The following is a 24671-nucleotide window of genomic DNA, read 5'->3' on the forward strand; positions in this document are numbered from 1 at the left end:
CAAATAAAAGAAGTTACCCTCCTGAACCCTTGGTAGAATAACAGGGGTTCTATCAGCAAGCCCTGTCTCACTCGCAGCTAGGGGACCCCGATGAATGTAGAATGAAAGCTCTGTTAAAATGACTGAAGAATGATCACAGCTTAAAAATGGTACCCAAGGCAGCTCCCCTTTGAAATCACTTTAGAAGGAGTATATACTCACCAAGGGTATTGTTTACCAAACTGAAGGTGCAATGCTTGCAGTATTTTGTCTTGGGTATCGGCATCCCGGACATGAAGGACATTCTCCCCTAGGTGAACCCAGTGACACATTACAATGATTTGAAAGTGGAAATGTCCAAAGAATAAAGAAATTAGCAATGTGTTGTGCTGTGCTCATAATTAAACCCGAAACCCAGAGGACTTCAAATGAGTCCATTAGAGCAACATCCTCTTTTCTCCTTTATACGTTTTAAAGCACTCTCGGCAGATTTCCATGTATCAAATACTTAAGAACACTAGGGTTCTTTATTCCCAAAGAGAATAAATCAAGTTCTTATTGATTTATTGAAATAAATGACCTGCATGAATCTAGCACCTGCGTACCCCTCCCCGCCCTAGTCATCTAGTGTGTCCACTCTCTCCATCCGCCTGCCTTCCATCTACTCAGCTGGCTGCTCAACCACTTTGTTTCCATGTATTTTCTGACCAATGTGATGGAGTCAATACAGTGAAAATGGCCATATTTTTCAATAGATCTGGCTAAGAAGAGAGGAGTGGGAGCTAGAGAGAGGAGTGGGGTTGTTCTTTCTAAGATGTGAGAGGCCAAGGCATGTTTCAGTGAGAAGGAGGCTGAAGATCCATGGCAGAGAAAGGATGCCCCTGCGGTCCCAGAAAAGGCAGGAAGGGTGGGGATCTAGAACATGGCAGGACAGAAAGATGCCACACCCTCCAAAGTAAGTAGGTAAGAACAAAAGGATGGATAGGCATGTGCTTATCTAAGTGCGGTGACAGAACATACAAGACTGCCTTTGACAACAGAAGATCCGCTGCAAATCCAGTGTTCAACTGTCTGTTCGCACAGTCCTACAGCTCTCCGCAGAGTCAACTCCGTCTCTTCAAAACAATTTCTTTTCTGGGCTTCACTGCTATCACTCTCCTGGATTTCCTCTGACCCCACTGGCATTTTCTTTTCAGTCTTCCTTGCCGGCCCCTTCCTCCTCACTGGAACTCTAAATGCTGAAGGGCTCCAGCGGCTGGTCCTGAGCTCCATTCTCTTCCCTATTTACATGTCGCCCCTGGGCAATCTCATGTAGTCCCTTCGTTTGAAATGACATCTCTGGCAGAGGGCACCCTTATCCTCCATACCCTTTCTCTGTACTTGTAACAGAATTTTTAGCTGCACGTCTGATAATTAAGTTAAAGACTATATTCTTCGGTTTCTCCTACAGCTAGATGTGACCCTGTGACTATATTCTGATAGGATATGTGAAGAAATATTTGCAACTTCCAAGTTGTACTTTTATAAGGAAGGACACCTTTCCTCTCTTCCTTCCCAATGGCTAAAATGTGGACCTGACAGCAAGAGTTGGAGCATCTATCAAGAAGACAGATAGAGGCTAATTCTCTGATGACCATGGAGCTATACCAGTGAGAAAGAAAATCTAACTTATTTAGACACTATTATTTTGGGTCTCTCTGTTATAGCAGATGAACGGATATCTTAACTACACACCATCCACTATCAATCACTCTCAAATTTCTATCTCCCAACTCTGACTCTCCCTACAACTATCAGAGCTGCTTGCTTGCCATGTCCACTTTGAAATCTGATAGGCATCTCAAATTTAACATGGCTACTGGAGAACTCTTAATTCCACCCTCCCAAATGTTTTCCTTCTGCAGTGTCCCCTCTGTCAGGAAAGGGTACCCCGCTGCTCAATCCAAAAAGCCAGAAGTTTCTTCCTTTCACTGCTCACATCCAAGCAGCAGCAAGTACTCTAACAAACCCCAGACCTAAACTTTGTTCCTCTCTGTTATTACCAGGTACTCTAAGCCACTATCAGCTCTCATATGAACTGAAACTCTGAAGTGGTCTCCCTGCTTCCAGTCCTGTCCCACCATACTCCACTCTGCATGGAGCAGCAGAGTGGTCTTTCCAAAATACAAGTCACATCGTGTCCTCCTCCCATAAATACTTAGAAAGGCTTCCCATGATACTTAGAAATACATCCCAGATTATCTAACCTGGCTTACGGAGGTCTGCTTCCTTCTCCAACATCATCTCGTCTCACTCTTTCTCTTGCCTACTACCCTACAGCTACACTGGCCCTTCTGTTTCTCAGCCACATCAGGCTTGTTCCCATCTTAGGGTCTTCACGCTGGCTGTTCCCTCTTTTCCTCCCTGATCCTCACATAGCAGATTCATTGTCACTCAGGTCTCAGCTGAAGTGTCATCTCCTCAACGAGGCCTTGTCATCTAATGTATCCCATCATATTACCTGTGTTACACGCTACACAGCACCCAGAAGGTCTGATACTTGTTTTTTTGGTCTATCATCAATCTCCCCTCCCTCTAAAATAAAGTTACGTGAGAGCTCAGCCCGGGTTAGTATAATGTACCGCCAAATCCCAGTACCTAAACACAGTAGGTGCTTATTAAATATTTTCTTAATGAATGAAGTTGAAAGAATTTCCATTCAATGGGTTGTATTTTCTCTGTGAAGTGGGGAACAAAGTAGTACATTGGGAATGAAAGAGGAAGAAGACCTAAAGGTAACAGAAAATTAGGCTAGCAACTACGAACACAGAAAGAGCAGAGCTGGAACGAACCTCTCTGATTCTAGTCTAGTTCTTTACCCCCAGAGTACATATACTTCCATTAGCTACAGAAATATATTTATATGGATATTATTAGAACTTGGACTAATATTAGTAAGATCTAACTCGACCAGCAAATTCATTAATAATTATCCTTCTTACACTTTTGTTAAGGGGGCATCTTATTTAGAATTTCCATGCTCTAAAGTATTCATTAAAGGAACTCTACTGTACCCACAAATGAAAGACTGGCATTCATATACTTATAACACAATCATTCTATCTTAAACACGGCCATCAAAGACCATAATCAGCTAAGAAAATCTTAGCTCTGGGGCGCCTGGGTGGCTCAGTGGGTTAAGCCTCTGCCTTCGGCTCAGGTCATGATCCCAGGGTCCTGGGATGGAGCCCCGCGTCAGGCTCTCTGCTCCGCAGGGAGCCTGCTTCCTCCTCTCTCTCTCTCTGCCTGCCTCTCTGCCTACTTGTGATCTCTGTTCGTCAAATAAATAAATAAAATCTTTAAAAAAAAAAAAAAGAAAAAAAAAAAGAAAATCTTAGCTCTGACATTATAAAGACAATAAAAATGTTAAGTGGAAGCATAAAAAAATTGATAATCACTTTGTGCTATTTATAGATTTTAGGCGACAACTGGCCATTTACCTCATTCACTCACTTGTTCATAAAAGTGCATTCCAGCACTGATACATGCAAACCTTGTAATAATTCAAATACATGATAAAATAAATGTCACAGATGTATAAGGGGGAGCCCATATTTAATGCCTCTCTCCTCACACTTCCCTAGCTACTGCTTACACCAACGGAGGCCAAGTTGCTAATCCGACTGGTCAGACAGCAGGACAACGACCACACTGTGTTCACCAGTGGGCAGGAGCCACTGATTCCATATATATTTCTAGTCAGCTGAGACACAAACTGAGGTAAATACCTGTTTCTCTTCCAATCTGACGTGTTCCCAGATTGATTACAGGTGTTCCAAAAGCTCCAACCTCTCGTACTCCACAGCTGCTGTTCCCAATCATACACCCAGCATGGGCGACCAGCTGTATAAACTGGTCAAATGGGACATGTTTCACTGCACGGAAATTGGGATGATGCTCAATGCCCTTCTTCCGCATCACTCGAACCATCTCTTTGCTCCCTGCGAAAATGGAAAGAACCACCTGTTAAACGGTTTATGAGATAAACCATTTCCCCTGGTAAGTAAAGCCCCACTTCAAAAAACCACCCTATAAAAATTCACGATGATTATTAGGGAGATGGTAACTTTAATTACCGATCTTTTCAGGAATGCTGAATAGCTAAAATGTCTGGTCAGCTCTCTGCTTCAGCTCATCTAGGAACTGTAAACAGCAGCATTTGGGACTTTTCAAACAGATTCAGCAACGTAAATTGCCTTTTATTAATGCCCCCAGTAAAAGCTCTACCTTAAACAGCAATTAAGAGGTTCAAAGACACTCCAGCAGTCTCTATGTCTTAGGCTGGGAGTTCCTAAGTTGAAAAGTCTTGGGTTCCACACACCGAGCTGATCAGAGAGCCTCTGCCTCAACTAGGCTCATAGTTACTTTAACAGCTCAACTGGACAGCGCTCCCACTCTTACGGACTGAGCGCCAAGAAAATACATGTAGATTCTGATACTGTAGCTGATACTTTATTTCAAATGCATGATTTTTAAAACAAATGTTTATGAAAGGGAGGCAATACTTAATGCTCGGCTTGCCTCTTTCTCACCCTTTCCTAGCTACCATCTAGAAGGGACAAGGTTGCTATCAAGATTGGTTAGACAGCAGGACAGGGACCACAGACCACACCATGTTACCACACTGTGTTCACCAGTGGGCAGGGAGCTACTGACTTAAGAAAAGCTGGACATGCATGTGTTTTCTCTCTTTTTAACATTTTCTGTGGCGAGGTAGGTAACAGATTCAGGGTGTAAGTCCTTACAGCAGGCCTGGCCACCTCTCTATGCCCAGTCCTGCTGGAGCACGCCAGTCACTGACTATAATTACTGTAGTATTTGGTATGCCAGAAGATGGCACTATTCCAAGATTCAGATTTGGGCTCAGTGAAGGCTTTCTCTGGCCTTAAGCCTAAACCAGACACTACTTCTACTCTGCTTTGTTGGGGAATTGGGCCCTACATCACAAAATGATAAAGAGATGCCATGGTTTTTTCCTATTGTTCCTTGTGTGTATTTTATCAAAAACCCTGTGAGGAGGAGAGGTGAGTACCAGACATGATTTAGGTACTCCTTGGACCCTTTACTTTCCTAGAGGAAAGATATCTCTAATTCTAAAGCATATACTATCAGGAATGTATATAACAAACAGTATCGCTGACAATGAATACTGAGTGAGAGACATATAATTAATTACCAAATGTTTACAGAAAATTGAAAGGATTAGAAGAATCAATATTAAGGTTTTTGCAATACTAGTACACCACCTGGATGAAACCTGGGTTGGGGAGTCTTAATTTCTTTTTTTCCAGCTAAGATCCTTCGTTGTTTCCCCCAAAGAGAAAAGATTATTCAAGAGACACTAGGAGAGGTATACCTTCAGAGTAAGATGGTGACATCTTGGTATTGCAGAGAAGGGTCCTGCCTCCTTCATCAAAAAAATGCCTAAAATCTCAGCAGTAAGTGGCATCAGCTAAACCAGTAATTCAAAATTCTGCAGTGTCAGGCCCTGCTCTGCATTTCTCATTTATATCTCATCTTCCCGTTAACCTGCTTAAGGTCTCACCAGCACCAAAGGCTACAGTACCGTCCACCAGTAGGAGGTCAACGAGATCAGGCTTGAGGATGAACTGGTTGGGCACTCCAGATTTCAACTGCCTATGCCCAAGACCAAGGTATAGCTAATATAAATGAGTAAGAAAACAAGAAATAACAACAGTGGCTATATGGCACTCACTAAGATCATTACTTTCCTAGAGGTCCCCTTTCACCTTCAAGGTTAATGTCTTTTAGCTACTGCATTTTCTCACTGGTGGAAACTGGAGGGAAGAGACTAAATTTGGAACTAGAGTGGAGGCTGGAGAAATTTTTTGTAGTATTTCTTTCATATTCAGTTTCTACTAAACTTGGCAAAAACATCACAAACTTCCATCTGCTACAAACTCAGCGATCCCCTAATAAATGGAATGCATTTCAGACTACAATGGCTTCAATGGTAAGATCAGCAAGACAGAAGGGGCAGTTAAAAGAAGACATAATAGAAACATAACATCGGAAAAGTTGGTGGCATAACTTCAGTTTCAATTACCTGCATCAATGTTTGGAAACAGAACTAGGGTCCGCTTGTTAAATGAGATAAGCGCATCCAGTGTTAATTCAAACATTTTTATGGAATGCTTAATGTCAGTGGTCACAGGGTGCTGTAGCGCAACAATGTAATCTTTAGATTTTACATCATCACCTGTTTAAAAAAAATCAAACCACACTGCTTCATTAGTTAAGAATCTTAAAGAGGAAGAAGCAAATTCTAAAAAGATCCCAAAGTCTGTGCTTAAAAATTCCAAGATAAAAACAGTTTGCCACATCCCAGGCAGAGTATCTGAATATAGGATCAAATGGTAAGAACACAGAGGAACAAGTCCTCGAATCCAGCAAAAGGCGCTTGCTACCACAAACAACATATGTAACTTTAAACAGCAGTCACTAGAATCTATTGCTTTAAAATTCAAAATATTTCAAAGCATTAGAAAAATGTAAATCGTCCCCATTTCTAACCAGTGTTTCTAATGAATTGTCAGCAATGAATGAACTGATGATGTTCAAGACAACTTTAATGCATAGCCAGCAGAAATAAGAGAACAAGAAATAACATTTATGGCTATTTCCCTGCAGAGTGTAGGATCAGTACCTTCCTTTTTTTTTTTTTTTTTTTAAAGATTTTATTTATTTGACAGAGAGAAATCACAAGTAGGCAGAGAGGCAGGCAGAGAGAGAGGAGGAAGCAGGCTCCCCGCGGAGCAGAGAGCCCGATGCGGGGCTCGATCCCAGGACCCTGAGATCATGACCCGAGCCGAAGGCAGAGGCTTTAACCCACCGAGCCACCCAGGCGCCCCGGATCAGTACCTTCCTAAAGATACCCTTCCACCTTCTAAACTTTATGTCTCTGGGCTACTGCATTTTCTCCTTGGTGGGAACCAGAAGGAAGAGACTAAACATGAAACCTCTTGTTCCTCAATGTGCAATTTCTGACATCACTCTGCTTTGTCTCACTCAGCCCTTCTACACAACACTTTCCATTAAGGTATCATCATTTTGTTTAATGTTGTGAAGTTCTCTATTTACTGTGGTATTTCTTTCATTATTGGGAATTTAACAAGTCTTCTTAACCTTTTCTTTTTTTTTTTTTAAGAGAGGGAAGGGGAGGGGCAGAGGAAGAGGGAGAAAGAATCTTAAGCAGACTCCATGCCCAGCACAGAGCCAGACACAGGGCCCGATCTCATGACCCTGAGATCATGACCAGAGCTGAAATCAAGAGTCAAACACTTAACTAATGGGGCCTGCCAGGTGCCCCAAGTCTTTTTAACAATATGCTAATATTTTTACTAGGACTGTTATTTATTCGTGTTCTGAAGATGACATTGCACGCTCTGAGTGGCCTACCCAACCCTGTTCTTCCTAGAAGCAGAGTAATACCATCCGAAGTTGCAGGTGGAGAAGTACTTACAGGTTTTGCACAAAACATACAGCCACGGGTGGGTGGCTTTGACTCACTGTCTTTTCTTTTCCACTGGCTTTACAAAAAAAAAATCGTTTTTGCTGTTTTGTCATCCTTCTTTTTATAAAGAAGCTGCTGAAATGGTTCCAAATAGAACCTTAAGCCCCACAAGTATAGTCTTGCCACATTTTGCTTTGTAAGGGTTATGTTCTATTCATTACAAGTTTTTCAGAAATAGTTTTTCAGAATCCATCTAGAGCAAACAGAATAATCAGAATGCAAGAGTGTTCACTTAAAGCATACAAAAAGGAGGGGCACCTGGGTGGCTCAGTTGGTTAAGTGTCTGCCTTTGGCTCAGGTCTTGATGCCAGGGTCCTGGGATCCAGCCCCACATCAGGCTCCCTGCTCAGCTGGAGCCTGCTTTTATCTCTCCCTCTGGCCCTCCACCCAGCTCATCCTCTCTCCTTCTCTCAAATAAATAAAATCTATTTTTTTTTTTTTTTTTTTTTAAAGAAGAAGCAGCAGCAGCAGCATACAAAAAGGAGAGACTGAAGTGACAGAATTTGTTCCACTGGCATTATCTAGACAGGCTCCTTGAGAACTAATATCTGTGCAAGGGTAAGAAATACATAGATTGGATTAACGCATTATAGGAAAACCCTATTCCTTACTTGTTCTAATGTGATCTAAATTAATATACACAATCACAAGATACCAGGGTGGCTCAGTCTATTGAGCTCTTGTCACAGGGTCTCAGGGTCACAATCTCATGGGTTGTGGGATCAAGCCCCATGTGGGCTCTGCACCCAGCAGGGAGTCTGCCTGAAGATTCTCTCCCTCTGTCCCTCCCCACACTTGGTAAAAAAACAAAAAAGATATATATATCTATATAGATATCTATATAGATATCGATATCTATACACACATACATACATACACACAAACACACACACACTGTCACACACAATCACTAAATCAATTTTTTGTGGAGCCCAACACAGGGTTTGAACTCATGACCCTGAGATCAAGACCGGAGCTGAGATCAAGGGTCAGTAGCTAACCGACTGAGCTACCCAGGTGCCCCACTAAATCAATTTTCTATTGATTAATTTCATTATATTATAGATCTACCTCTTTAAAAAAGGAGAGTCCCAAATGTTGAAGAATGATCTTGATTTGCCCTCTAGATAGTACTCTTGCTGTAAATTAAGCAATGACATTCTGTTTATCAAACAATTTTCTTTCCTCTTATTCAAAAAAGGTAATTTCCAGGAAGCTAGATCATTGATCAGTGAAGATTTCAGAACTTAAGGCTATTTACAGAAATAATACTAATGGTACAACTATGATTTTTACTTTAATTATAATCACCATAGCCCCTTATATTAGTAAGTAATTATAGCTTACTGCGTTCAATATTATCTAAGTATTCCAACAATCTCATATGAGAGACGTTAAAATTAAAAATAGTTTTATCAGGGGTGCCTGGGTAGCACAGTTCAGCATCTGACTCTTGGTTTCAGTTCAGGTTGTGCTCTCAGGGTCATGGGATCAGGCCCCGAGTTGGGCTCCATGCTCAGCATGGTGTCTGCTTGGGATTCTCTCTCCTTCTCCCTCTCACCCCTCCCCCCACACTCTCTCTGTCAAATAAATCTTTTAAAAAAAGTATTTTCATTCCCCAAAAAAACAAAATACAGGAAAACAAAAACCAAAACATCCATAACTCTACTAACCAGAAGTCAACATTATAAATGATCTGGTATACATACTTCTTCATCTTTCCATTATATTACAGATTTTATTAAAATAGCATCATTTATACATATAATTCTGTAGCTTGCTTTCCCCCCTTGTTGTTATAATCAGGATCTCTCCTTGTAACTAAATATTTACCCATAGCATATTTAATGGATTAAAAGCATATCATTCTATAAACTATAGCACAGATTTAAAAAAAATTCAATCCAGTAAGACTATTCCACAGAAAAGGTGAGTCTCAGAGAGTTGAAGTCATACCATAGGGTGAGATCTATGAACTAAAACTTTAGTCTTCTGAATTCTAATGGCATATTCTACATTCAGTAGTTTCTAAAAAAAAAAAAAAAAAACTGAAACATACCCAAACAGACAAAAACCACCATTAGACTGAATAAAGTTTGATACGTACCTAACCACATCCGAATAATGCTCATGTAGTCTTTGTTCTTGGCAGAGAGAAGCTTGTCATAGGAGGGGCAGCCCGCCAGAAGGATGCGGTCATGGTCCTCACACATGGATATCAGGTGCTGCTCCGCACTCCGGGTGCAGCATACATGATAATGAGCCAGTTTGGTTATGGCATGTCTGATAGAATCGTCAATGGTCCCACTGACTTCCCCACCTTCAATGTGAAGGATTCGGATATTCATCAAGGCAGCAGATGTAGCCAGAGCCAGGGCATCAAACCTGTCTCCGTGAACAATCATGATATCAGGCTTCAAGCGATTAAGGACGTCTGGTAGCTTCACTAGGGCCAAGCCCACTGATTCTACCATGGCTGCCTCATCTTCCCCTCTAACAATTGTGTGCAACCTGGTGTTAATGTCAAAGTCATCTTGTTCAATCATGCGGTATGTGTTCCTAAAGCAGAAAAGAAATAAAGATATGAGAGCATGTTCTTCAACACAGGGCCATAAAAACATATGAAAAAAGCGGTAACATCAACCCTGAAGGGAGAAATATTCTATAAAATTTACTTGTTAAAATAGACAAACTGAAGTATATGCAAAAACTAAAAAGCACAGATCATAAGTGCATAGATTGCTTGATTATTTTACATGAATACCCCTGCGGCCACCACCCAGATCAAGACAGCACATCCAGACCCGCAAAGTCTCACTACTGCCCTGGTCAGTACCTGGATAGATAAGCACCTGAAGGAGAATTTTTTTATTAAAACAGAGACCAGAGTTTTTGGTGGTTAACTTCTTTTCTTTCTCCCTATATAAATTTTTTAAAAAGAAATACGCTACCTAATAAAAAAGTTACTTATAAAACCAAAGCACACTTTTTTTTAAAAAATAGGGAAATCAGAATACTTGACATGTCACTATACTATAAATTTCTGAATGATGAAAATTATCTTCTGAATTTGTACTGTACCACTAATGCAGCATAATTTGGAATGGGGTGTAAATGTAGGTTTTACAGCATTAAATTGACTACGAATGGGTGCCTGGGTGGCTCAGTCAGTTAAGTAGCGAACTCTTGGTTTCAGCTCAGGTCAAGATCCTTACGGTCCTAGGTCTGGCTTCGCATTCAGCAGGGAATCTGCTCCTTCTCTCTTGCCCCTCCCCCCACACTTTCTCTCAAACAAATTCTTTCAATTAAAAAATTTTAAAAGTTGGCTAAAAAATGCAATTTCAAGTCTCTTTAATGCTTCAATAACAGCTGCAATTCTCAATGCCTTGAAATTTTCTATTATGACTAGATTTTAAAAAGATTTGGCTTTTTTTCCCTAAATATAGATATATTTAGAATATATAATGTAATTCTATATAATTGTTACAAATATATTTTTATTTGGAAAATACATAGAATTATCATCCCTAAACCTGCCACTCAACAATATCAATGTAAATCATTTTGATTTTTTCTAGCCCCTTTATGTATATTTTATGATCTATTTTATAACCTATTTAATACATTTTATAATCTATTTAATCCATTTCGTATAATATTATCCCAGATCATGAAAGATTCTTTACATCATTTTACTATGGATGGTCTAGTAGTCATTTTATAGATTCCTTAGCATTTTCCTATAAAACTATCATACTGTCTATTAACAAAAACAGTCTGGGGTGCCTGGGTGGCTCAGTGGGTTAAGCCGCTGCCTTCAGCTCAGGTCATGATCTCAGGGTCCTGGGATCGAGTCCCGCATCGGGCTCTCTGCTCAGCAGAGAACCTGCTTCCTCCTCTCTCTCTCTCTCTCTCTCTGCCTGCCTCTCTGCCTACTTGTGATCTCTCTCTGTGAAATAAATAAATAAAATCTTTAAAAAAAAAAAAACAGTCTATGTCTTGTCTATTTCTCACTTTATTACACTGGCTGTTATAGTCTAGCACAAGCTGAAGAGAGGTGGTAAAAGCAAAAATCTTTACCTTGCTCTCTCTTTTATGTTAGCTGTAGGTTTTCCCACCAATGGACTTTATCAGATTGGGGAATTTCCCTTCTATTCAAAGTCTGCTTAGAGTTTTCTTAAATCATAACTGGGTTAATTTTGTCAATTTTTTTTGGTATTTGTTGAGATGATCATATGTGCTTCCCCTTTATTCTGCTAAGAGGTGAGTAACACTGATGCTCAAATGTTATATCAATCTTGATTTCCCGAGATCAACCTATTTGGTCACAATGTATTACCTGTTTTTTAAATTGCGGGATGTGATTTAATATATACTTTTTTAATTTTATGTCTATGCTCATAAGAGATACTGGTCTGAATTTTTTTCTTAAATGTCTTTGTCAGGTTTTATTATCAAGTTTGGTTTTTTTTTGTTTTGTTTTTTTAAGATTTTGAGGGCAAGAATGAGCACAAGCTGGTAGAGGGGCAGAGGGATAAGCAGACTCCTTGCTAAAGAGGGAGCCCAACGTGGGGCTGGATCCCAGGACCCTGGGACTATGACGTCAGCCAAAGGCAGATGCTTACTGACTGAGCCACCCTGGAGTCCCAAGATTATGCTGACTTTATAAAACAATCTGGGAAAATTCCCTGCTTGTCTATTTTCCAAAAGAGTCTATGTAAGATTGGTGTTATTTCCAAACAAAGGGAAAAAAAAAGAGAGACAAACCAAGAAGTAGACTTTTTTTTAAGATTTATTTGAGAGAGAAGAGAGAGAATTGGCGGGGAGGGGAGACAGCAGGAGAGGGAGAGAGAAACTCTAACAGACTAACTAAACTTTTTTTTTAGATTTTATTTATTTGATAGATAGAGAGTGTGCCTGCACAAGCATGGGGAGCAGCAGGCAGAGAGAGAGAGGGAGAAGCAGGCTCCACTGAGCAGAAAGCCCAAGGTGGAGCTCGAACTCAGGATCCTGGAATCATGACCTGAGCCAAAGGACAATCTCAGAAGCTTAACCAACTGAGCCACTCAGGTGCCTCTCTAAACTTTTTTTTTTTTTTTTTTTTTTTAAGATTTTATGTATTTATTTGACAGAGATCACAAGCAGGCAGAGAGCCAGGTGGGGGTGGAGGGGAAGCAGGCTCCCAGCTGAGCAGAGAGCCAGATGCGGGGCTCAATCCCAGGACCCCGAGATCATAATCCGAGCTGAAGGTAGAGGCTTAACCCACTGAGCCACCCAGGTGCCCCTCTAAACATCTTTTTAACAGAAGTATTTAAAGACAAAAACTTCCTCCAAGCATTCCTTCATCTATACCCACAAATTCTGATACACTGTAATATTTATTATTCAGTTCAAAAGATTTTTCTAATTTCTCTTAGAATTTGTTTGATCCATGGGCTTAGACCTCAACAGTAAAACAACTTTTTTTTTTTAAGAGAGTGAGCACACTCATGCCTGTGCTGTGGGTGGGTGGGTGGGGGTGCTGCTGTGCAGAGGGAGAGGGAGAATCTCAAGCAGACTCCACGCCCACCACAGAGCCTGACATGGGGCTCAATCTCATGACCCTGAGATCATGACCTAAACCAAAATTAAGAGTCAGGTGCTTAACTGACCCACTCTGGTGCCCCTATAAAAATTTAAAAAACATTTTTTTAAATAATCTTACTTAAAAAAAAGAACTAAAGACCTTAACAGACACCTTACCAAACATTATTTAAAACTGGCACATAAGCATACAAAAATTCTCCACATCTTATATCATGACGGAAATGCAAATTAAAACAGATACTGCTACACACCTTTCAGAATGGCCAAAAGCAGAACACTGGTATCACCAAATGCTCACAAGGACAGTGGAGCAACAGGTACACTCACTCAGTGATGGTATGAATACAAAATGATACAGCCACTTTGGAAGACAGCTCAGTGGTTTCTTTCAAAACTAAGTATATTCTTATCATACAAACCAGCAATCAGGCTTTTACTATTTCCCAAAGGAGCTAAAAACTTAGGTCCACACTAACTTCTGAAAACTGGGTATTTGCAGCAGCTTTATTCATAAATGCCCAAACCTGGAAGTTACTAAGATGCCCAGAGTAGATGAATGAATAAATAAACTATGGTACATCCAGAAAATGGAATATTATTCAGCACTAAAAAGAAAGGACTATCAAGCCGTGGACATACATGGATCATGGAGACTTAAAGGCATGTTACGAAGTACAAGAAACCAGTATGAAGTGGTTACATACTCTGGTTCCAACTACATGACACTCTGGAAAAGGCAAATCTATGGAGATAGTAAAATCTATGGAGATGGTTATAGAACACATTTTTAGGGCACTGGAACAATTCTGATACTATAATGGTAGATTCAAGTCATTATACATTTGTCGAAACATACAGAATTTACACCACCTAGGTGGGCACCTAGGTGGCTCAGTCGGTTAAGTGTCTGGCTCTTGATTTTGGCTCAGGTGCATGATCTTGGGGTTGTGAGGTTGGGCCCGCTTAGGATTCCCTCTCCCCATATTTGCGTGCACATGCATGCTCTTGCTCTCAAAATGTAATGTAAACAAATGTACCCCTGGAGGTGGAGGGCTGACACTGATAATGGGGGATGCTAGGCATGTGTGGAGGCAGAGAGGCATATGGGGTAACCCCGGTACTGCCTGCTCAGTTTTGCTGTAGACCTAAAACTGCTCTAAAATGTTTTAATATTTTGTATCACTGACTCATATGAAATAAATGAACAAGTGAATTTATAACCTGTTTGTTGTGACTTATTTGATTTCCTTTTTCACCCAGATCTTAGAGTATAAAAATGCTGTTTTTTAAAAAAATAGAGGGCAGCTTTTTTTTTTTGTCTTTGAAATACAGATAATATATTCACGTGGTTTAAAATTTAAGATACGAAACGTTCTCCAGTGAAAAGGCTACCTTCTCACTTTTGTTTCCCAGTCATCCAGTTCCTCTCCCAGAAGCAACCAACTTCCGTTAGAATGTACTTTACATGACTTTTCCATTAAGTACCAGTCAAGTGTCCTATGTAACAATCTCATGAGACAAATACTGCCTTTTCACCCTTACTTACTGTGGGAGATGGGGAAACCTAACCCAATTTCCTTGAAATCCTCTGTCCTACTAATCTTCCCATCAAACTTTTCTCAAAGAAGAACCCACTTAGACTTCATTTCAGGATCTAGCTAAAATTCTTCTTCTACTTTGTCCTATATAAGAAAACCCACTGGATTTTCTTAGATAGCCAGGATTCGTTTCACATTTTTTAAAAAGATTTTATTTATTTATTTGACAGGGAGATCACAAGTAGGCAAAGAGGCAGGCAGAGAGAGAGGGGGAAGCAGGCTCCCTGCTGAGCAGAGAGCCTGATGTGGGGCTCGATCCCAGAACCGCGAGATCATGACCTGCGCCGAAGGCATAGGCTTTAGACCACTGAGCCACCCAGGCACCCCTCATTTCACATTTTAAAAACTTTTGAATTTTTGAGCTATGTATCAGATTCTTCTCTACTCTTTGTAAGTATTTTCTTACAGAAAATTGGTTTTTAGAGGCAGGTTTTTGTTTACTTTTGTTGTTCTTATTGCCTTGCTTTTAAAGAATACTCTGAAAAGGCAATTTTACTTTAACACGAGCTTCTTTCATATATAACATGGTCATTACTAACCATCTTGGGAAGCTGCGATAATGTTTTTATGCCACAAGAGTGCACTAAATGCCACTTTATTACCAAAAACAAAACAAATGTTCACCTTTGGTTTAGACATTCTGTTCCCTCTAAGATTTCCCAACTCTCATTTTTCAAATTTAGACTGTGATAATGAACCTAATGATAAACACCAGAATAAATACCAATGACAATATAACATTCTAATTTATCTTGTAAATTAACTTTTTAAATCTTGTTTCCTACCTACTACTTGATGTACTATTGATCTATACATGAGTTTTAAGAAAGCAGTACCATTAGAACTCACAAAACATATTACAGGAAATTACATTTTTAGAGTCACACACCATATAAGTGGCATTTCTCCTGAATGTAACAGGTAATGATAAAAATATTTATAGCTATCATTTATCGAGCACCTATTATTTATCGAGCACCTATTAAGCAGCTACTCTGTGTGATGGACAATTTGTATCACTATCTCCCTTCTTCACAGTAACCTACAACGTACGTTTTCACTCCATTTTATAAATGAGGAACCTGAAGATACAAATTCTCCAAGGCCATATAAAAACTAAGAGGGAGAACTGGGATTTGAAGATAGGTCCACTTGGCTACAAGATGCAAGCTCTCTCTAGGACACCGTGTTGCAATGGAGGATATCATAAGAAAATGCTTTCATCTTACCCGTAGTCATCTATCAGGTGAGAGCCAAGTACCACCACATCAAGTTCAAAGAACTCAGGTTCCATTTTAATGCCAAACATGATCGGGGCAAGTTTAGAATAATCAGCACGGTTGCAAGTGGCAACACAAACCCGAAGTTTTTGGTTATTCCCATTCTTCTCCATGACTTGTTTCTTTTGTTTTGAGACGTTCTTAAAATAGAGTTCCTAAAGTTGCAAAAATAAAAATTATTTATCATCAGAATGATAGGTCCTAGATAAAAACACAGAATTTTCTAGTTCCAAGCCTTGGATTTAATACAGTAACCACAATTTAATACAGTGCTTCTTAACCTTTTTTTCCACCCCTGCTCCTGTGTGACACACCCACTGGTATATCCAAAGCTAGGAAATTCCTGCTGACTAATTCCACCCCTTTCTCTCACACTCAAGAAAACACACTGGAATACAATTAAGAAACAGTGACATAAATCAGCTCCCTTTTAAAAGCAAGCAAATGTCATTTCTTTATTAGTTAGAAATTACTTACCACACCTCACAACTGATCCCAACATACCAGACTACTGAGAATAACTGATCTAGTTCAACTCCCTCTCTTTACAGAAAGGGAAACACATATCTTGAGAGAGGAAATTACTTCCCCAAGATTCAAGATAACATCTTATAAGGGATAAGATCTATTTACCCTCACACTAAACACCCACTATATACAAAGCCCTGTGATTGGTGTCGAGGAAGAGAAAGGTAAAATAAAAAAGCCTACCTCCAAGGCCTCATTAGCCCCTATAGCCAGTGCCTACAAACCTCTGACAATTCCAAATGCCTACCAGGTGTATCTCCTGACCCATACACACCTTAAAGTCAATCACCCAAACCAAACTCATTTTTTCCCCTCATTTCCTTTCCTCCTTCCTTGTTCTCTCAGTTATGAACTTCCATTCACCCAAATGCCTTGACCCTGGACATCCTTGTCTTCTCTGTCCCTTACTCTGTACTTACTAAGCCCTGTCAGTTCCACCTCCTTAATCTAAGTAGGCTCCATGCCCAGGGTGGAGATCAACACAGGGCTTGAACTCACAACCCTGAGATCAAGACCAGAGCTGAGATCAAGTCAGACGCTTAACCAACTGAAGCCACCCAGGGACCCCTCCACCTCCTAAATATCTTTCAAATCCAGCTCCTCCTCTTCATCTCCACCAGGACATCCCCCAGTCCATCCTCTCATTTTAGGTCTGAACCATTGTTAACAGCTGCCAAAGTAGTCCGCCTATCTCTAGCCTTGCCCTGCCTCCCACAGACTTTCAGAGTGATCTTTCCAAAGTTCAGATATTTGATTATCATGCTCAACAGAATATACAACCTATGAATAAAGTCCAAATTACTGATCCGGACCTACCCCATCTTTCCAACCACTTTGCCCTGACCTACAATTACCCTTACTCTGTGCCAAAGCCACACTAAAATACCTATAGTTCTACCAGTGAGTCTCCAAATCTCTGTATATAGTATTGTAGATGTATGTACCCTTAGGTTAAATTTCCTTTCCCTCTGGCCTGGGCTTCTCCTCATTTCAAAATTCGGTTTAAGCGTTGCCTCTTCTTGAAAACCTCTACATAAACTTCAGTTCCTCTTCACCTCACCCCTTTTAGCTGCTACCTTCCCCTGAGCATTATGGCCCTTCCAAACACATACATACTTTTGCTTGACTCCTCTCCCCACATCCACCCACTCTCCCTCCCGCCATCTACAGCCTCCATTCAAAGTAAAAATCATGGGCAAGGGATAAGAGATGTTTAAACTTCTCTGTATCAATGTAAAATTCCACCTCATGGAATTTTGCTTTAGGAAGCATGTCAATATTTAGACTTTGCTTTAGGAAGCATGTCAATATTTAGACTTTGCCATCAGGCATACAAAGAAGCTTGAATAAAGATGCCAGGAGTAGGGGAGTTACCCTTTAAATCAGGGTAAACTCTAAACCCCACTGGAAATCTTATCAGCTGCCATCTCCTCTCTATTAGGCTCAAACTTCTGTGAGAACACAAACTGCCCCATCATTAGGTCCATTCTGAACTCAACAATCTCCAGTCAAAGCTAATTCCACCCAACAGAAAGCATTTACGATATAATGAAATACATTCTGTCAAGAGAGCTGTATTCACTAGTTCTAAGCACTACCTAATCATTAAAGACAAAAATATTTCTCCAAAAATGGCTGTCTTAAATGTTGTTGTACATAATCCTTCCTTCACTGATCATTAAATTTGAGCTAAATAAAATGTTGGTGATATTCAACTTGCTGGGTGAGGCAAAGCAAATCTTTCATGGTTGGTCAATTTGTTTTTATTTTAAAAGAATGTAAACGTCTGGGACGCCTGGGTGGCTCAGTTGGTTAAGCAGCTGCCTCCGGCTCGGGTCAGGATCCCGGCATCCTGGGATCGAGTCCCACATCGGGCTCCTTGCTCAGCAGGGAGCCTGCTTCTCCCTCTGCCTCTGCCTGTGCTCATGCTCTCTGACAAATAAATAAATAAAATCTTAAAAAAAAAAAAAAAAGAATGTAAACGTCACCTCACAATACTAAAATGCTTAGTATTTACCAAATACCTCAAAGGTTATTCTACTAAGACCGAGAGTAAAGTAGCCAAATAAATAAACTATGAAAAAGGCAAAAATGTTACTAAGGCCAAAGCTTTTTTCAGGAAAGAAGTTAAATCTTTAAAATATGGCAAAATGCCTCTTTAAAGGGAGAAATCTGGGGTTTTCTAAAATAACTTTAACTTACTTCTTAGGTAGTACATTCACATGGTTTAAAACAGAAGTAACAAGAGGCTATATAGCACAGTCTTCTCATCTGTGCTCTACAGCCATGCAGTTTTTCTCCCTGGAAGCTAGAAGTTACTAGTTCTTATCTATACTTTCATAGGTAAACCATGCATGTATAAATAAAGATGTATTTGCTTATAAATACATACAACATATATTACACAACTGATAACATTCTATAAACTGATGTTGCATCCCCTGCTTTTAAAAATGCTTTTAATTATGCTTCTGAATTGAATGGTAAAATGGGAAAGTTTAAAGGCACTGAAAATATCAAAACTAAAGTGCAAAGTTTTGAAAATTGCTGGCCATCATCCCTTTAAATATATGAAGGGTTATGAGAGCCCCAAAAGAAAAACAATCAGTGTCACAAACATTTAGTATCTACTCTGTGCGGAGCACTAAAAAGAAAGCTGAGATACACAGAGAACTGAAAAAGACCCTGTCTCATATTTAGAAACCTTAAAATTAGTACCTGAAACCAGCCAACATAATAGATGTTAACTAGTTCACTTTTCCAAATAGAAGCCCCAGAAACAAAATTAATAAATTTTTTTCCCAGCCCTGTATACATTATTTGCTCTGGATCAGAGATCATGCCCAAAGATACATTTTTATACTGAGAACTATGACCAGAAACCCCATGACCAGGATAGAATGAATAAATGGCAAAACAATGAATGAGTGACAAAATGGACTTAAACTGTAATAGGACAATTTAAGTTGCATAAAGTACAATGTAAAGCAAAACTCGACTCTTTACATGGTGAAATACGAGACAGCAATTAAAATGAATGGACTATGTCTACATTTGTCTGTATTAATAAATCTCAGAAACGGAGCATTACAGGAAAACAGCAAATTGTAAAAAGTTAGATACAATAGGGTACCATTTTTAAGTTTTTCAAAACGTGTAAAACATTACTGTATGCTATTTATTGATCTACAGCAAAGTTCCACACCAACTCAGGGAAGTACTTACCTCTGGAGAGGGAGGGAAGGGAACGAAAAATGGGGCTTCAGGCTTTAGCTAACATTTATTTTTTTTTTTTAAAAACCATACCATAAACAGAGATGTGAAACAAACACGGTAACATATTAATATGTGTTAAATCTCGGTTACTGGTAGAAGGTGTCATACTGTCTTCTGTCCTTTTAAGCACATTCGAAATTTCCATTCTTAAAAACAAGAACTCTTTTAAATAGATACTGTGAAGTAGGTATGTTGTCCATAGCCAGTCACCACCCCCACCACACACCCAAGCCTAAAGCTCAGAAAGTAAGGAGGGACTGGATTTGCCCCCATTTCACCTATCAATTCCAAAATTGTAACTAAAATGCAAATAAATGCGAGAGAAGCATGCTTTCATCTTGAATTCACTGGCAATCTCTGAGAAACCCAATTCTGAAAGACCACTTCCTGCATTCTCTCAAGACTGGCCATTTTAAATAGACGAAAGGTGATCAGCACTTTCCAGAAAAATATCCCACTCATCTGTGGAAAAAGACTCACAAACATTTGGCTCAGTAACTGGTCAGAGGAAACAGTAACAACAAACATTTGAGAAGTACTTCTGAGGTGCTAAGCACTGTGTTAAGAACTTTGTAAGCATTAACCATTTCATCCTGACAGTCCTCTCACTAGCCCCATTTTACAGAGGGGGGACACTGAAGTACTGCCAAAATAATTTACTTGCCCCAAATCAGTTAATAATTGCCAGAACCAAAAATCAAACCCAGCATGCAGGATACTGCCACATCCAGTGTTTGCCTAGTATCTGATCATTAACATCCTTGGAACTTCTTTGGGCCAGGTCCTGCCAGGCCCCACGGCAATTAAAAGAACATGATATATCACTCGTCCCTCGGTGCAGCAGGGATGAGACTCAGGATCAAGAAGGAAGGGGCTGGGACGCCTGGGTGGCTCAGTTGGTTAAGCAGCTGCCTTCGGCTCAGGTCATGATCCCAGCGTCCTGGGATCGAGTCCCACATCGGGCTCCTTGCTTGGCGAGGAGCCTGCTTCTCCCTCTGCCTCTGCCTGCCATTCTGTCTGCCTGTGCTTGCTCTCTCTCCCTCTCTCTCTGACAAATAAATTAAAAAAAAAAAAAAAAAAAAAAAAAGAAGGAAGGGGCTATCTAAAAGCGGCCTGGAATTCAGAAACCTATTCCTGAGCTGTAGTTTGCTTTGGCTTCTTCCAGAACCTCTACAGCTGGGTTCAACAGTTAACTCGGACCGCTAAATTGCACTCCTCCTTTCGGAGAAGCCAATACTTTAGCGTTCTCTAACAATTTAACGGGTGTGCTCCGACTGGGGAGGAAAAATAAACACCTATCAAGCTCCTGAGGAAGCCCAGACTCAGAACGTAGTCAGGGTTCGGCGCAGATCTTCAATACCATCGTTTAGTTCAACCCTTTAAACCCCAGGGCCACTTGTCTGTCAAGGAGCTCTCCGCCCTCTCCTGCACACCTCCGTAAAAGCACCCTCACTATCTCCCAGGACAGCCCGCTTCCTCACTAGACAGCACTGCTCGTGGGTGGGAGCCCTTCCCCGCCGCCGGCTACTCGCCCGCGGCCCGCCACGAACCTGTCTGCTCCCGGTGCCGGGAACACAGAGGGGCCCTGGCACGTAGGCCTGCGGAAGACAGGGCGACGCCCGGGTCTTGTACGGGCCTGGGAACGCCGGGAGGTCCAAGCCGCGGGACTGCAGAGGCCACGAGACAGGGGCCGGAGCAGGAGGCCGCGGGGGGCCCGGAGGATGCTCTCCCCGGCGCGTCCCCCGGGTCCCGGCCGACGCGGGGCTCTCACCAGACGCTGGCGCGCAGCTTCCTCCCAGGCCGCCGCCGCGCCTCACGGGCTACAGCCGAACGCAGCAACTGAAGGCGGGCCCCCGCAGGCCAGCCCCGGCGGCTTCCGCAAGTCTGCCACGCGCGTAGACTCTAGTCCCGACCCCAGCCCCGCACGCCCCTGCACGCGTCCCCCCGGCACCGAATCGGCGAACGCGCCCTTACGTAACCTGAGACCGACCCTCTGATTGGCTGCGCCCGGAAGAGCCCCACCCCCTTGCCAAACGGTATTTGTAAGGGGTCGGCCGAGAGGAGTGGAGTGTCTCCAGTCGTCGTGGCGGACTCGGCCAGTCTGTTGCCGCCCGGAAGTGTACTACTCCGCGGCCCACGCACGCTGGAGAGCCTGGGTCTTCGCACGTGGAAGCTGTTTTGGCCTTGCACCCAAAGGAGAATTACGCCTTCTCTTCCCTCAAGCATTTAATAGGCCCTGACCAAAACAATACGGTCGTGCCGCCGGTCCGCCCCAGAGCCATCTTTTGAGATAAAGCCTCGCCACTGCAGGACGGTGTCTGCTAGAAGATTGATGGAGTGTTGATAATGAACCTAACAAGGCACATACCAGCTGATCATGAGGCGCTCCGCCCGGGCCTCCTTTTAGGGAACCTTCTGCCAGTCGGGCCGGGGAAGTCCAGAGGGGAACTTGGCAGCGGCAGAAGAGGTGGCGGAAGAGGGCTCCCATGGCGCCCGATAAAGACCTTTTTTTTTTTTTAAGATTATTTATTTATTTATTTATTTTTTAAACAATTTTTTTTTAAAGATTTTATTTATTTATTTGACAGACATCACAAGTAGGCAGAGGGGCAAGCAGTGAGAGGGGGAATCAGGCTCCCCGCCCAGCAGAGATCCCCACGGGGGACTCGATCCCAGAACCGCGAGATCACGACCAGAGCCGAAGGCAGCAGCACAAGCCACTGAGCTACCCAGGCGCCCCTAATAAAAGACCTTTTAATGATCTTTTCAAATTACCGAGTCACCAGTGACAAACTTCAAATGAGTTGGTGTTAAAAAACATTACAACGTTTTTACCACCATTAAATAATTGACCGCAGGTGAAACTTAACAACTCATCCAGAGTTCTTGCTCTAAGGCAAATTTCAAACCCTAACTTTTGCATTTCATGTATTTCATTTAATAATGAAGCTGTAAGTTGCAGAGTACTTAGGAACTAGCATTTCTCTGGCGGCTAGCCTGGAGCTACTAAAAGGTCATTTCAGCCACAAAAGGACAGGCTTTAAGGGGATTTGTGTAAGGAAGTGCCAACAGATCTTATTAAATATCACTTTGGCTAGTATGTGGAGAATGGATTGGCACTGAAAGAATGGTGGCAGTGAAAAAAAAATAATCTGGAAGGATACATAAAAAACTGGTCCCACTGACAGGGCCGGAAGGAGATGGACTTTTCCACCGAATACCTATTTATAATATCTTTTGTGTTTTGTAATATATGCACATATTGCATATTAAAGAGAACAAAATTGTTTAAAATGGTGACAGTGAAACTCAAATGGATGATATGAGATTGAATTTGGAAGCAGAATTGAAAATTATGGATTAGGTATGAGGGAATGAGAGAAAAGGATGGAAACAAGAATGACTTCCAGGTGTCTGGTATTAGTAATTGGGTGATTGGTGCTATTTATCAAGATAAGAAAAAAGCTGAGGGAGTGACCACATTTGGGGAGTTAAAAAGTTTTATTTTGGGATATATTTGAGATGCCTATTAAGTGAACAATAAGATATATGAATCTGGACATAGATTCACCAGAGAGTGCATTAGTTTTCTATTGCTGCTACAACAAATTACCTTAAACCTAGTGGTTAAAAACTAATGTATTATCTTGCAGTTCTCGAGGTTAGGAGTCTGAAATGAGTTTTACCCAGCTAAAATCAAAGTAGCAATGTAGATATCATCACAAGAAAAGAAAATTAAACTGGTGATGGATGTTAGCTAAACATAATGGTGATCACTTCACAATATATACATATATCAAATCATTACGCTGTATACTTGAAAGTAATATATAATATCTCAAATATATGTCTTTTTTTTTTTTAATTTTTAAGATATCAGTGGGTGGGCCTTCCCTAGGGGGCAGTGGACAATCTATTTCCTTGCCTTTCCTTGGCTACAGGCTGCCCTCATTCCTTGGTTTGTGGCCCCTCTGACCTGTTTTCCTTGTCACATTTCCTGTGACTCTCTTCCTCCTTGACTTAAAAAGACTCTTGTGATTATAGTCCAGGATATTCTTCCCATCTCAAAATCCTTGATTTAATCACATTGGCAAAGTCTCTTTTCTATATAAGGGGACATTCACAAGTTTTAGGGATTAAGACATGGCTCTTCGGGAGCTATTATTTTGCCTAACACAAGTGGTATCAAAACCCTCAGGAAATGTTCAAGATGGGCACATTGCTTTTATTTTATTTATTTTTTATTTTTTACAATTTTTTAGGGATTTTATTTATTTATTTGAGACAGAGATGTACAGAGAGAGAGAGAGCATGAGCCATGAGAGAGGCAAAGGGAGAAGAAGAGGGAGAAGCAGGCTTCCTGCTGAGCCAGGAGCCCTATATGGGGCTCAATATATGGCTTGATATAGGGCTCATGGGGCTCGATATGGAGCTCAATATGGGGGGGCTCGATCCCATCATGACCTGAGGCGAAGGCAGACATTTAACCATCTGAGCCACTCAGGCACCCCAAGATGGGCATATTGCTTTTAAACTTACATGTCAGGGGCGCCTGGCTGGCTCAGTCAATGGAGCATGTGACTCTTGATCTCGGGGTTGTGAGTTGGAGCCCCACATTGGGTGCAGAAATTACTTAAAAATAAAATCTTTAGGGGCACCTGAGTGGCTCAGTTGGTTAAGCCTCTGCCTTCAGCTCAGGTCATGGTCTCAGGGTCCTGGGATCAAGCCCCACATGGGGCTCTCTGCTCAGCGGGGAGCCTGCTTTCTCCTTTCTCTCTGCCTGCCTCTCTCCCTACTTTTGATCTCTGTCTGTCAAAATCTTTTAAAGAAATAAAACATAAAATCAAATAA

At 41.3% G+C, this 24671-nt stretch overlaps 1 protein-coding gene across 1 annotated transcript in view; it reads right to left on the bottom strand.

Moving 5' to 3' along the window:
* LOC111145613 (glucosamine (UDP-N-acetyl)-2-epimerase/N-acetylmannosamine kinase) overlaps window positions 1-21590 on the bottom strand; it is a 33242-nt gene extending 11652 nt beyond the window's left edge. The window contains exons 1-6 of the mRNA XM_022500622.1: window positions 21371-21590; window positions 15966-16171; window positions 9660-10111; window positions 6086-6238; window positions 3747-3959; window positions 202-289 (exon numbers count right to left, since the gene is read on the bottom strand). Of these exons, the coding sequence (XP_022356330.1) occupies window positions 202-289; window positions 3747-3959; window positions 6086-6238; window positions 9660-10111; window positions 15966-16129 (1070 nt within the window). The 5' untranslated portion in view covers window positions 16130-16171; window positions 21371-21590. The remainder of the gene's footprint in view (window positions 1-201; window positions 290-3746; window positions 3960-6085; window positions 6239-9659; window positions 10112-15965; window positions 16172-21370) is intronic.
* Between the last annotated feature and the right edge of the window lie 3081 nt (window positions 21591-24671).

Source organism: Enhydra lutris, unplaced genomic scaffold (genome assembly GCF_002288905.1).
Source record: "Enhydra lutris kenyoni isolate GAN:26980312 unplaced genomic scaffold, ASM228890v2 scaffoldscaffold13, whole genome shotgun sequence".
NCBI classification, from domain to species: Eukaryota; Metazoa; Chordata; class Mammalia; order Carnivora; family Mustelidae; genus Enhydra; species Enhydra lutris.